Here is a 15,604-nt window from a genome sequence, read left to right on the forward strand (position 1 = left end):
GCAACCTCTGCCTCCTGGGTTCAAGCAATTCCCCTGCCTCAGCCTCTCAGTAGCTGGGATTACAGGTGTGCACCACCACGCCTGGCTAATTTTTGTATATTTTAGTAGAGATGGGGTTTTGCCATGTTGGCCAGACTGGTCTTGAACTCCTTACCTCAGGTGATCTGCCTGCTTTGGCCTCCCAAAATGCTGGGATTACAGGCTTGAGCCACCACTCCTGGCCTCACCTTCATTTTTGAAAGATATTTTTGCTGGGTATAGAATTCTAAATGGACAGATTTTTTTTCTTTCATTCTTTTAAGATACTGCTCCACTTTCTTCTCACTTGCATTGTTTCTCGACAGAAATCTGTTGTCATCCCCATATTTTTTCTTTGTATGTAATACAACTTTTTCTGTGGCTAGTTTTTACAAGTTCTTCTTTATCATGAGTTTTGAGTAATTTGTTTATGATGTGCCCTGGTAATGGTTTCTTCAAGTTTCCAATCAGCTTGGGATTTATTGAGCTTCTTGGATTTCTGGATTTATAGCTTTCATCAAGTTTGGACATGTTGGGCTGGGTGCAGTGGCTCATGCCTGTAATCCTAACACTTTGGGAGGCCGAGGCAAGTGGATCTCTTGAACCCAAGAGTTCACGACCAGCCTGGGCAATATGGTAAAACCCTGTCTCTTCAAAAAAATACACACACACACAAATTAGCTGGACGTGGTGGCACATGCCAGTAGTCCCAGCTACTAGGGGGGCTGAAGTGGGAGGATCACTTGGGCCTGGGGAGGTCAAGGCTGCAGTGAGCTGTGATTGTGTCACAGCACTCCAGCCTGGGTGACAGAGTGAGACCTTGTCCCCCCCACCAAAAAAAAAAAAAAAGTTTGGACATTTTTCAACCATTATTTTGAAAGATTTTTTTTCTTTTTCTTGCTCTCATTTTATCTTTTAGAGACTCCAATTACTCATGTATATTGAGGTCTTGAAGTTGTCCTCTGGGTCACAGATGCTCTCTTTAATTTTTAAAATTCTTTTTCTCTGTGTTTTATTTTGGATAGTTACTATTGCTGGGTTTTTATTTCAGACATTGTACTTTTCATTTCTAGAAGTTCTGTTTGGTTTGTAGCTTATCATTTTCAATATATGGAATGCAGTTATAAATACCCTTCAGTGTCCTACTCTGTTAATTCTAACATCTGTATCAGTTCCACATCACTTTCAGTTCATTGATTACTGTTATTGTGGGTTGTGTTTTTCTGCCTTTTTGCATACCTGATAGTCTTTGTTATTTTACTTTTTTTTTTTTTTTTTAAGCTATCTCCTACAGGAAGGAAACCTGGTAGTCTTTAATGAGATGCCATATATTATAAATTTTACTTTGTGGTGTACTAGATATTTTTGTATTCCTATAAATGTTCTTGAGCTTTGTTTCAAGTATGTCATTGAGATATTTGTTATCAGTTTGATTTTTTCAGGTCTTACTTTTGTAGTTTGCTGGGTCTGGAGCAGTGTTCATTGCCTAAGACCTTCCAAACTATTCTCCCCAGTACTGTGGTGTATGTGTTTTCCCAAGTTAGCTGGTGGGAACAGGCGTTGTTCTCAGCCCTGTGTGAGCACCATGTATTGTTCCCTTGAATCCTTTTGGATGGTTCTTTCCCCAGCCCTGGGGAATTGCTCACCCATTATGTGCTGATCAGTCCTCTGCTGAATCATCAAGGAATTCCTGTGCAGCTGTCCAGGGTTCTCTAACCAGTAAACTGGGGCAGTCATTGGGTTCACCTCGTTAGTTTCCTGTCTCTCAAGGATCACTGTGCTTCCTTGCCCAATGTCCGGTGCCTTTAGAACCATTGTTTCATGTATTTTGTCTGATTCTTTTGGTTGTTTTAGCTGGGTGGGTAAATCAGTCCATGTTATTCCATCTTGGCTGGAATGGAAGTTGCTCCATTGTCTTTGTGTCTTTGCATTCAAACATGCTATCCAGAAATCTAATGTCAGTTTTATTCAAGATCCTTTGTATATAGCCTCTTTTTTCTTTTCTTCTTCTTCCTCTCTCTCTCTGTCTCTCAATCTGGGCCTTTCTGGAATTTTCGAGAATATTCTTTTTTCTCTCCCAGTGTTTTGAAATTCCACAGTAATGGGCCTTGGAAGTGTTATGCTGGGTACTCCCTGTGGGCTGTTACAGGCTGAAGACTTGTGATTTGTGACTTGTGTCTTTTATTTTGGGGGAAATATATTGTTTTATTTCCTTGACAGTTTTTTTCTTTCATTTCTCTCTTCTTTCTTTCTGGAACTCCTGTGGTTAAATGTCAGGTTTCCTGGATTTATCCTCTAATGTTTTTGTCTTTGTTTGTTCCATTCTATTGTCTTTCATCTTTTTGTTCATTTCTTGGACATTTCTCTGACTTTCCCCCTTCAATACTTTCATTGGATTTTTCTTTCTTTCAACTCCTATTTTAATTTCTAAGAATTCTTGTCTTCACAATATTCCTTTGAAAGAATGCATACAGCTCATCCTTCTTGGATGTAGAATTACCTTTTATGTCTATAAGGTCATTAATTTTTCAAGTAATTCTCTGTGCATGGTTCTGATATGCATGGATTTCAGTCGCCATGTTAGTTAAATAACACCAGTCCCCCAATAATATGATTCCAATTTCAGTGACTACGATGTGTTAACTGTGAGTAATTGAATAAAGTATAAACTTCACTACTAGCTCTTCAGTCCACTCATCCCTGTGTAGAAAACAGATGCACATCCTAATCTGTCACCAATCAGGTCACTTCTTTCAGAGTCTGTGTGTCTGCACATTCATTATTCTATTCACTCAGACAGCAAAACATGTCATTATGTTGTCTCCTTGTTTCTCAGTGATAAACCCAGGCAACATTCTTTTCAAATGGATAATCAAAAGAGAGAATTGATCAACCAAGATGAAAGTGTCACAAGGAACCAATAAGTGATAATGTTGGAAGTGAAATTCAAATCAAAACAAGTAGAATTATAAAGAAGAACTAGCTGACCATGGGAATGTTGACACTGCTGCCATTTGAGTTACTGTAAATCTGCAGCCAGAGGAACTTAACGAAGGCAACTTATCAGCATAAATGAGGAAAGTGGTTGTGACAAAAAGGATGAAGATGTCCCAGAAGAAGTGATGCCAGCACAAACTTTCACATTAAAGGAGCTCTCAGAGATATTTCACTACATTGAAAGCGCAAAGGATAACCCATTGGAAGCTGATTCACACTTACAAAGGAGTACAACAGTTCACCCAGGCATAGAAGAAACACTCACTGCATATCATAAGTTATATGGCAAGAAGAAGGCACACACTGTTTAAACTACTCTGAATAAGTTTTTTTGTTTTTAACAAAAGCTCATACTTTATTCACATTTCCTCGGTTTTTACCTAATGTCCTTTTTCTGTTTCAGTTTCAGGATCTCATCTAGGATACCACATTATATTTGGCCATCGTATCTCCATAGGCTTCTTTAGACCACGATGGTTTCTCTGACTTTCCTTGTTTTTGATTACCTTGACAGTTTCAGGATGAAATTGGCCAGCTAATCTATGGAATGTCCTCCAACTTGAGTTTGTCTGATATTTTTCTAGTGGTTAGACTAAGGTTATGGGTTTTGGATGGAAGACCCGTGATGAAGTGCCATCCTCATCACTTCATATCAAGGGAACATGCTGTCAATGTGATTTCTCACTTGGGATGTTAACCTTCATCACCTGGGTTGAGGTGGTGTTTGCCAGATCTCTCCACATGAAGTTACTGCTCTCTCTCTTTCCACACTCTGCTCTTTGAAAGGAAGTCACTGTACACAGCCCAAGTCTTAAGTGGTGGGAAGTTATGTTCCACCTCCTTGGGGGAGGATTGTCTGTAATTCTTCTGAACAAGAGATTTGTCTCTTATTTATTATTTAGTCATTGATCTATGTCATTATATAGACATAAGTTTTATACAAAGAAATAAAACACTTTAATTCTCAGTGGTTTCTGATGCTTTAAATTGCAGTGTACTGAATGTTATGGCTTTACTTTTTGTATGTTTGTTTGTTTCTCTATTTTTAACCCAGAGTCAGAGACTTAGAAATGTTTTGACAAAAGTTTTTAAAGGTCACAGAAAAATCCATGTTTCTCTGATTTCAAGGTGAGTGTAGAACACCTTTAGAGTGCAAAGGATAACCCTTTGGAAGCTGATTCAAACTTACAAAGGAGTACGAGTGTAGAATACTCACCTTTCAGTTGTCCAGATGTTTTTATGATCCTGTACTATGTGCAAAGCAAGGACTGGCTGTAGTTTGTAAAGTTTCCTTCAGCTCCCTACTCTGTGCTTGTTTCCTCAGAGTTCCTTTATTTCTGTCTGTATATTGGTCTGTTTTGGTTTTTGTCTCTCATGTTGGAAGCTTTCTTTAAATATTTGGCTGTTCTTGGCCATCCATTATTTTTTAAGAATGAACTAAAAATTGATGAGAAGCTCTGGGTGTGGAGGCAAATCTTATTGATGGTCTTTCTGTGTAGGATGATGAGGTGAAAAATTGGCTTTATAATTAATATGTCTTTTCTCTGAGGCTGATTGAGTTCCTTTATGGCTTATGCTTCTTATATCTACATAAGAACTCTGCCTAGATAAGGTCACAGAGATTTTCTCTTTTTTTTTTTTAGCAGTTTTTAATTATTCTCATTTTTATATTAGGTATGTGATCTATTTCAAGTTAATTTTTATGTATGGTATGAGGCATGGGTACAAGTTTATTTTTTGCATATAGATATGCAATTATTCCAGCACTATTTTATGAAAAGTAAATTACTGAATTACAACTCCTTAGTCAAAAATCATTTGGTCATATACATGTGGGTCTATTTCTGGACACTGTTCTATTCCATTGATCTATATGTCTGTTCTTTCACCAATACCATTCTGTCTTGATTACTGTAGCTTTGTAGTGAGCCTTGAAATCAAATATTGTACCTTTAATCTTGTCTTTTTTATATAAAAGTTTATTCTATTCACTTTTCCACAAAAGTTTTAGTCAGTTTGTCAGTTTCTACAAAAAGTCTGCTAGCTCTTTGATTGGAATTGTGTTGAACCTGTAAACCATTTCGAGGAGAATTAACATCTTAACTACATTGAGTCTTCCAACCCATGAACGTAGTGTATCTTTTCACTTATTTGGGCTTTCTTTGATTTCTCTCATCAGTGTATTATAGTTTTCAGCATACAAATTTTGCATGTGCTATAACACTAAGGAGTTGTCCCTTAGTGTTTTACCTTTTGATCCATTGTAAGTCATATATTTTTAAAGTTCCACTTCCAGTCATTTATTGCTAATATAAAGAAATATAATAGCTTTTTTATTTTGACCTTGTATTTTTAAACCTTCCTTACTTACTCACTTATCAGTTCTAATAATTTATTATAGAGTATTGGGTATTTTTTGTTTAAGAAATTATATCTACAAATAAAGACATTTGCATTTATCTCCCCAGTACAAATTTTCCCATACACATTTTCTTTCTCTTGCCTTTATTGCTCTGGCTAGGGCCTCTAGTACATTGTTGAATAGAAGTTGTGAGAGCTGACATCTTTGTCTTATTCCTGATCTTAGGAGGAAAGCTTTCAATCTTTCAACATTAAATATGAATTAGCTGTAAGGATTCAGTGTTTTTAGAGATTGATTCTCTGATTTTCATCTTGGGGGATACAAGCCTAACTGCTGTGCTCTGGGTACAAATTGGCAGAAGGGAGCTGGACAGCCTCACTCCTCGGTATGTGGGGGATGGCTACCCCATTTCGTCAGCTCATATTGCCTCACTGTCACTCTTCACCATTGTACCTGGTGCCGCTGAGCCTGCAGAGATCGCTTTCTCCAGAGTCTAAACCTCCTATCTAGCTCCTACTGGCCTGGGGTGATACCAGTCCCCTGGCTTCCCTGGGGTAGGGAATCCTATTACAGCCTTGCTCCCTCCTGACACGGCTCCAGTCCTTACCACCTGCTCGTTTTAGGAATCTAGGGCCTGGTTGTGCTGAGATTTTGCATGGCTTTATTGGGTGAATCTGCCTTTTGTAGAACACTCAGATTTCTGTTTCTGCCTCTATGCAGAGCTCTTTGCCACTCTTCTCTCTGCTTTTCCTCTACAGAGTGCCTGCAAGGTGAGCTGATACCCCATTCTCTGATGCTGCCTCTCCTGTTCTCTTTTCCTCTGTAGGTGTTATCTTCTCTCTGCAGATAAATAATGTGTTCAATCGGTCATGTTTAACTTCCTGGAAATTTTTAAAAAGTAGTTTACTTTCTGAAATAGTTGGCCTTTTGGTATGCCGGGATGATGTTTTGTTTTTCTTATAGCCTTGATTATGTTACTAATTTGATTAGTAAGTCCTTTGATTGAAGTCAAAAGGTAAATTTTAGTACGAAAGTAAATTTCATCCTAGCCTCTGAAAATTTCAGATGTTCTAAATTCAGGTCCAGTAATTGTATATTGATTATATATTTTACATTTAGAAATTATTATTAATGTAATATCTTTCATGTTTGCATCAATCTTTTCTGTGTTAAAGTGAGTTGACAATAGGGGATTGTTTGAAATATTCAAAATAGGTTCTTGTGAAAAGTATTTCTTATTGAATGCTATTGATTCTTCGTAATGTTGAACCAATTTTTTTCTTAAGCCTCGTATTCACAAGTAAGCTTTATGTCTAGGATGGAGCAGGTATACAATGCATTCATGTTTACACACACACACACACAGCAGGTATACAATGCATTAATGTTTACACACACACACACACACACACACACACACACACACACACACACACACACACACACACACACACACACACCCCTACACACACACACACACACACACACACACACACCCCTATTCCACAAGAGATGTCCTTATTACCAGACAGGTACCGTTCAGACCTTATTTAATGTTAAATTTGTTTTCAGACTCCTTTTTTTTTTGAGACAGAGTCTCACTGTGTCCCCCAGGCTGGAGTACAATGGTGCGATCTTGGCTCACTGCAACCTCCGCCTCCCAGGTTCAAGCAGTTTTCCTGCCTCAGCCTTCCGAATAGCTGGGATTACAGGCATACACCATGATGCCCGGCTGTTTTTTGTATGTTTAGTAGAGACAAGGTTTCACCTTGTTGGCCAGGCTGGTCTCGAACTCCACCTCAAGTGATGTGCCCACCTCGGCCTCCCAAAGTGCAGGGATTACAGGTGTGAGCCACTGCGCCTGGCCCCAAGACTCAAATTCTTTATTAGAAATAAGAATCCTGGTTTATCAGTGATCTCCAAGGGTTTGGCTTCTGAACTGAGCATAGGTTGTCCAACATCCTCCCCTCTCCCACCTAAATTGAGCCCCAAACACGGAAACAGTCATGCTCATGGAATTCGAATTCGCCACGAGAGTTTGTGAACACAATAAAAAGGCATTTCTAGCTCCCACTTACTGGATCTCTCCAGTTCATTTTGCTGTGTGAGGTAGTTTGCACAGTGGGACATTCCCTCAATCCCTTAGCTACATCTAGTAGGGAATGTGCTTTCATTCAGCCTAGCAGGAGAAGCTGCCCATACACTGGAATGTAAACTATGTTCATATTATTTCTAATTCAGGATGAAATAAGCAATTTGTTGTTTGTCACTTGCATTATTGCTTTTAGGGAGGTAGCTTTCACTTACTTCATTTATTTCATCCATTCAGCAAACCTTGGCCAAGGACTTACTCTATGCCAGGCCCTGTGCCAGGAATGGAGAGCACAAGCAATGTAAGAGCCTGCTCTCGTGGAACATACATTCTAGTGGCAGAGAGAGAGAATAGATAAGTAAGGACATAAATAAGAAGCAAGGCAGAGGTGAGTAGGAGGAGGAAAATAAAACAGGGCAGAGGAATGAATGTGACAAGGTAAGTGGCTATTTGGGCTCCTCCGTGGGGATGGTGCGGGGGTCTCTTTTCTGTTGAGACCGGCGCAGTGAGGAGAGCTGGCCCTAGGAAGATGGGAGTTTATAAAGCAGTGCCAAGAACATTGAACTTGGAGTGCAATCTCAGACCCACCTGCCCAGCTGCAGTACCTGGGGGAGGTCATTTACCCTGAAGATGAGGTTTCTTGTCTGCAAAATGGGAGTGTACATGTGTCCAGCTTCAAAGGGTCATATACAGTTACCAAATATGAGAATGTTGTAAACAGCAGCTCTTTAAAATGAAAGGGGACTGTTATTTTATACAGCAGCATGAACGTTCCAGCCAACTAAAGGACTTGCTCTACCTGTCTTTAAGACTTACTGTAGGCCAGGCATCATGGTTCACGCCTGTAATACCGGCACTTTGGGAGACCAGGGAGGGAGGAGCAGTTGAGCCCAGAAGTTTAAAACCAGCCTGAGGCAACATAGCAAGACACCCCCATCCTTACAAAAAAATTAAAAATTAGGTGTGGTAGTGCATGCCTGTAGTCTCAGCTACTCAGGAGGTAGAGGTGGGAGGATCACTTGAGCCTGGGAGGTTGAGGCTGTGGTGAGCTATGATTGCACCACTGCTTTCTAGCCCAGGTGAGACAGCCAGACCCCATCGGTTAAAAAAAAAAAAAAAAAAAAAAAAAAAACAACTTACTGTAAAACTGTAGTAATACAGTGTGGGGCTGGGTAAGGAAAGACAGATAGTGAAACAAAATAGAATAGAGAGTCCAAGAATACAACCACACATGTGTGATCAGTTGATTTCCCATAGTTTTTCCATGCAAGAATTCCTTCTTGGCATTTAGAGACATTTGTCTCTTATTCCAGATTGTGAGAAAAATGAGTCAAGAAATCAGGAAAAGGAAAAATTCTGCAAGAACTAAAATTTTAACAGCCAACATGGGCAACATGGGCATTACTAGTTTAAAGGAATTATCCAGTTTAAAGGCAAGAGCACAGTCAGCGACACATGGAGTCAGAGATTAAGGTCATCATTTCAGAACCAGGACAGCAACATGTAGGAGAGAAGGGGTCACAGTCCAATCAAGTCATTCTTGCTTGTCACTGTCACCATATTGCAAGTGTATGTTTATGGCTCTGCCTGCTATTAATAGTGAGTCATTTTTCTCAATAAAAATCTATTGAGTTATGCACATGAATATACTTTACAAAATCCTCCAAGTCTTGTTGGACGATGTAAGTTTTGGCAGCAGCCCTTAAGTTGGTAGCTTTGAGGCGTGATTCCTGTGTGGTGCTATTAACCTTGCTAGGATAGCCAAATGTTACATTATCTTCATAGAATCCAATAATGTTCACTGGTGTTTTCCAGTGTTTGAATATTTAATGTAGGCTACAGTTCTTTGTAAATACTTTCACAGGAGAAATGTAAAGAGAAGATGTGTGAATATGATTGTGGAATACTCTTAATATGAAATCAGCTGATATAAAATTTGAATTAGGAAAAGCAGTATCAATTTTAAGAGCAAAATCAAGGCAAGCAGACAAGATATTTTCAACACTAGGAAAGGAAATGGGCTTATATGAAGCCATATATAGTCTAAATCCCAACTGCAATTTGCTTTGGACACACTCTGAAGAGTTTGACCAACTCTTGACCAATGTTCAGCATAACATGAAAGAAGCTTTTCTACATTTGGAATATTTTTCACAAAACAAATATTTATTAATACTTGTGTGTTTTAAAGTATCATTTAAGAATAACTTTTAAATATTTGTGGCATCTTTCAATTTTTAAATGATATTTGGCATTCATTTGGTGCTACTGTGTTCTTAATGTTTTCTGTTAACAAATGTCTATATCAGGTAGAGGTTATTTTTATGTGTTATTGAAATACATGCTTTTCTCACAGTGTATTCATTCATAATAATAACCTGTGCATATATTATTATATCTTACTTTATAGAACTGACCCCTGAAGCTTTCAGTATAAGTGTATCACATAAAAGTGATTTGCTATTTATAACTCATTATTCAACAACATGTAACACAATGCTATGAAAAATGCAGAATATTTTATGATTTGGGAATTCTGAATTTCTCATTTCTGAATCTTGAAGCTAATGACTGTTGAGAATTTGGAAAAAACAAAAATTCCTGACACAGGTGCTGGTAATCCAGTAGGCAAAGGAAGTTTTTGTCAACATACAGTACTCTGAAACAACTGGGTAACTATGCCAGAAACCACATTTCTGTTCTGATGTTACACCACATTTAAAATGAACTTCAAGCGACTCGTAGAACTAAATGGAAGAACTAAAATGATAACCACTGGTAGAAGAAAAAAATGAAAGGAGATCTTAGTATCTTGCATTAGGCAAAGATTTCTTAGATATGACAACAAAAGCATGAGCCATAAAAGAAAAATGTTGATAAACTGGACTTAGTCAAAATTAAATATTCTTTTCTTCAAAAGGTACTATTAAGAAACTGTGAAGAGAAGGCACACACTGTGGAAAAAAATTTATTTTCCTTTTTTTCTTTTAGAGGTGGGGATTCACCATGTTGCCCAGGCTGGTCTTGAACTCCTGAGCTCAAGCGATCCACCCACCTTGGCCTCCCAAAGTGCTAGGATTACAGGCATGAGCCATCATGCCAGGCCAAAAATTTTCAAACTACATATCTAATAATGTAGTTGTATCTACATACAAAATAGTTGTATCATGATCATATATACTCTTATAATATATACTCGGCAATTCAGAAAACAACCCAGTTTTTTGAAAAGGGGGATGAGGTCAAAACATTTCAACAGATTTCTTCAAAAAAGATATACAAATGGCCAATAAATAGTTTGGCAGTTTCCTGTAAAGTTAAACATAAATTGCAAATGTATTTTATATATCACCCAGCAATCCTTCTAGGTATTTATATTTGAAAAATAAAAACTTATGTTTTTAATAATAAAAGCTAGCTTTTACCCAGATGTTCATACCAGCATTATTTATAATGACAAATAGTTGGAAGCAGCCCAAATGTCCATCAACTGGTAAATGAATAAATTGTGATCCAGCCATACTATGAAATAAAGTACTAATACTAACAGCCATATGACTGACTCTCAAAGTATTATGCTAAGTGAAAAGAGTCAAACAAAAGACTAAATATTGTGTGATTTCATTCACATGAACTTCTGGAAAAGGCAAAACTACATAAATAGGACTATAAGCAGATTAATGGTTGCTGCGACAATGTGGATTGAGGGCAGAGTGACATGAGGAATCTTTTTAGGGAAAGGGTATTCTATATCTCAATTGTAGTAATAGTTACATGGTTGTAAGCAATTCCCAAAGTTAACCAAACTGTACATTTAAAATAAGTGAATTCCATTGCATGTAAATAATACCCTAATTTAAAATGGGGAATATGTTCATGTGGCAGCTAGATTTTTGTTATTGCTTCATGGAAAAAGGTATTTGTAGGGGTTTGAAAATACGGCCTTTCTATAAGCAAACATTTCTTTCTACTAAAAGGAAAAAGTTGCTGGAGATGTTCACCCTTGTGGAATTTGATGGATAGTTGACAGCAACTTAGCTTTTAACAAAACACTAATCAAAGTTTAGTGTTCAGTTTTAACATACCAAGTTGTGTCTGTGACATTTTATTTTTTAATGAATCACCACTTCTTACAGTGGATTTAAATGTCCACTCCCTATTCATTATAAACTAGCTCACTTTGTACATTATAAATCTGTATGCAAAATGAGGTCATACAAATGGGAGATTGTTTTGCCTCTCATTTTACCTTTTGACATTTAAAATCAGTTAATAAAAATGCCTCATCAACATGCAGGTATTGAGAGTGCTACACACACGCATGCACATACACACACATGCACAGCAGTACCTTCCAAATATATAAAGAATCACATTTGTAAAGGCAGTGTTACATATATCTGGTTTTTAATGTATAATTAAAACTCTTTTATTTAAAACTGCCGTAGTTAAGTTATATGGGGATATAATCACAGCTTTTATTTTTATTAGAGGATGGCAGGTCTTACATACATATAGATACAGAAACATTAAATGAAATAAACTAATTCCACATATATCTGAGAGCTTTCTCAGGCAGGATGCCCAATAACCGTTGGCCTCTCCTAGGAAGCAAAAGACTTATTTGAGAGCAGAAACTACAGATTAGCAATTAAGAAATATGCTGTAGGGCGGGTGCGCTATGTAATGCTGGGATTACATATGCTGTAGGGCGGGTGCGCTATGTAATGCTGGGATTACAGGGTGCTCACGCCTGTAATCCCAGCACTTTGGGAGGCTGAGGCAGGCGGATCTCCTGAGGTCAGGATTTCAAGACCAGCCTGGCCAACATGGTGAAACCCTGTTTCTACTAAAAATACAAAAATTAGCTGGGAGGCTGAGGCACGAGAATCACTTGAACCAGGGAGATGGAGGTTACAGTGTACCAAGATCACGCCACTACACTCCAGCCTGAGCAACGGAGCAAGACTCCGTCTCTAAATAAATAAATGAAGTTGTAAATTAATTGAGAAACTGTTCAGGAAAATGCTTTGTAAACTTAAATGTTACATAGAAACAAGAACCCTGCAGAACCACATCTGGCAGAGTCCCTGTTGCATAGCAGTCAGTTGTTTATGGAGAGGAGCATTACAGATGCATGGGTCTTGTTGGCCAAAAATACCATAATCTGTGGTTAGGATACAACCAATGTATTCTAGTAAGTGCCTTCAAAATCATTGCTTGAAGTTAATGCTAAAATTAATCAGTCTCCATGTCCGTAGAATAGCCACATGATGTTGAGATATGAAGTGGTTGTTGTTATTGTTGTTGTTTTTTGAGACAGGGTCTCACTCTGTCACCCAGGCTGGAGTGCAGTGGGATGGTCATGGCTCACTGAAACCTCAAACTCCCAGACTCAAGCAATCCTCCTACCTCAGCCTCCCAAATAGCTGGGACTACAGGCATGCCACCACTGTGCCTGGCTAATTTTTTGTATTTTTTTTTTTTTAGAGACGGGGTTTCTCCACATTGCTCAGGCTGTTCTTGATCCTGGGCTCAAGCAATCCTCCCGCCTTGGCCTCCCTAAGTGTTGGAATTACAAGTGTGAACCACCACACCTGGCCAAGATAGAAGTTTTAACAAAACTATACTCCTATAAAGACACGGGGAATTAACATTACCCCAGAAAGTTCCCTCATTTTCCACCAGTCAGTCCCTACCTACCCTCCCATACCCACCATTCTTCTGAGTTTTTTTCTCTGAAGATTAGTTTAGCCTTTGGAATTTCATGTAAATGGGTTTATAAAATACCCACCCTTTCCTGTGAAGGCTTCATTCACTTAGAATGTTTGAGATTCATCTGTGTTGTTGGAGGTAACAGTAATTCATTTTTTAATTGCTGAATTATATTTCATTGTATGAATATAGCCCAGTTTATCCATTCTTCTGTTGATGCACTGCTCCTAGTTTCAGTTTATTATAAAAAATAAGATGAACGAGTTAAAGTCCTCTTGAGACAGAAAAGCAGAGTGTTATGGGAAGCATGGAAAGGAAAGAACAGTAAACAGGGATTGGGAACATTCCCGGAGGAGAGTGATGTTGAGCAGGAGGAGATGGGCAGTAGGGTCTTAGCATGAATGGTAACATCGAAATGGGCAGTGTGGGTTGTATTTGGGCTGATAAACTTCTGGTGGGATGACGGGCATGTGGGAGAGTACGGACGATGAACTTCATTAGGTAAACCTATATAGTCTCTGCAGCTTGGCTGCCTAGTGAAAGATAGGCCAGGAAAGCAGATTGGGACCCAGATGATAGAGGATCCTGGATGCTGTGCCAATCAGTTTAAATTTATGTTTATAGTGGAGAGTCGGAGTTTTTCTTTCCCTTTCCTTTCCCTGTCTTACGTATTGATGTAGACTCATGGATTACTATTTTTTTTCCAATGATTCAGAATTTATTACTGCCCCCTAATAAATTAGAGGGCACACATTGTCCCAGATTTTCCCAGTGGGAGTCCTTTCAAGCTAGTTCCTATTTCCCTGTGACATGCCTAAAAGTTTTTTACTTCTTGGTATTGCAAAATATTTTAGACTCATTTTATAATTTATCTCCCTTGAGCCTGGAATCAGCCACTTATTTGAGGAGCCCTGGTTCCTTTTAGTAGGGTATTAGAAACTAAGATCTGGACAGTAGATATGCTCATTGCTACTGTGGTGTCTCTGCTTCTACGTGCTTTCTGTAGAGAGAGCTGGGAATTTTGTGCCTGGATAGATACAATTATCTATCCCTGCATAAATATACGTGTGTGTATATATATATATGTGTGTGTGTGTATACATAAATGTGAACACATATACTTATTTTAGAAATCACAAGCCCAAACCCATATCTCCAATTTCAGTCTAACCTCAGAGGGTTCTTCCTTATCTTCCCTTATTCTAATATTTTTATGTCTGTCTGCCAGAAACATCAGCACATTTACTGATTTACCCAGTGCTCTCATGCAGCTAAGTGTTTTCAGAATTGCTTCACTCATTCCACTACAGAAGCAAACCTACTAAAGGGTTCAGGATTTGTTTGCAATTCTCTCCCACACCCTACTCAAGATTGGGCATACCAGGTTCATAAGTTGTTCTTTTGTACTTTGCTTTTTGCACATATTTTACTGGAAATCTTTCTATAATCATTTTGAGTTCTTTGAGATCTTCATTCTTTTTGGTAACTGCTTAGTAGTTCATTGATTGTTTGTCCTGTTGTGTATTCAACCAGTTTTTTATGCTTAGACATTTAGGTATTTTGCAGTATTTTGCAATTCCAAATAATGCTGTAATGAATAACTTGTACATACATATTTTTGCATTGTAGGAGGTATATCTTCTAAATTCCTAGAAGTGTATGCAGTTTTGTTAGATATTGCCACATTCCCTCCATAAGAATAAGTCATGCGATTTTGCATTCATACCAGTAATGTGAGAAAGGACCCATTTCCCCAGTCTACTAATGGAGTATATTATCAAGCTTTTGAAGGTTTTTGCCAGTCTAAAATCCTAGTGGGTGAGAAGTGATATTTCAGTGTTGTTTTATTTTGCATTATGAATGGAGTTGAACATCTTTTCATGTGTTTAAGGAGTGTGTGTAATGAGCTGTTTATTCATAGCTTTTTCAGTTTTCTATAGGATTTTTGGTCTTTCTTTTTCTCTTCAAGTTTGAGTTATAATTTGTTAGAGACATTAACCCTTTATCTGTGATACATGTTGCAGATATTTCCTCCTGATTTGTCATTTGTCTTGGCTCACGTTATTTATCGCCCTGCAAAAGATGTTTACATCTATGAGGTCACATTCGTAAATCCTTTATTATGTCTGGATTGTGAGACATGGCAAGAAAACCTTTTTCTACACCTGGATTTTGGAGGCATTCACCCGCGTTTTCTTTTAGTACCTGTAAAGTTGCCTTTTTTGCGTTTAGATATCTAATCCATTAGGCATTTATTCTTTTATATGGTGTGAGGAATGGTTCTAATTTTATCCTTTTCTGCTTGTCCCAACACCATTATTTTAAAGTCCATATATGCCCCAGTATTTAGAGATACCACTGTTGTTATACAGTAGATTTCTATGTACAGTTGGGGCTATTTCTAGACTTTGTATTTCACA

At 38.1% G+C, this 15,604-nt stretch overlaps 1 protein-coding gene across 8 annotated transcripts in view; it reads left to right on the forward strand.

Annotated features, from left to right (window-relative positions):
- PARN (poly(A)-specific ribonuclease) overlaps positions 1-15,604 on the forward strand; it is a 191,294-nt gene that overhangs the window by 162,232 nt on the left and 13,458 nt on the right. For 2 of the 8 annotated variants that reach the window (XM_024241365.3, XM_063717059.1), the window contains exon 23: positions 2,855-3,982. In XM_024241365.3, coding sequence (XP_024097133.1) covers positions 2,855-2,942 — 88 coding nt within the window. In that variant the 3' untranslated portion in view covers positions 2,943-3,982. 8 annotated transcript variants of the gene reach the window in all.

Source organism: Pongo abelii, chromosome 18 (genome assembly GCF_028885655.2).
Source record: "Pongo abelii isolate AG06213 chromosome 18, NHGRI_mPonAbe1-v2.0_pri, whole genome shotgun sequence".
Lineage (NCBI taxonomy): Eukaryota > Metazoa > Chordata > Mammalia > Primates > Hominidae > Pongo > Pongo abelii.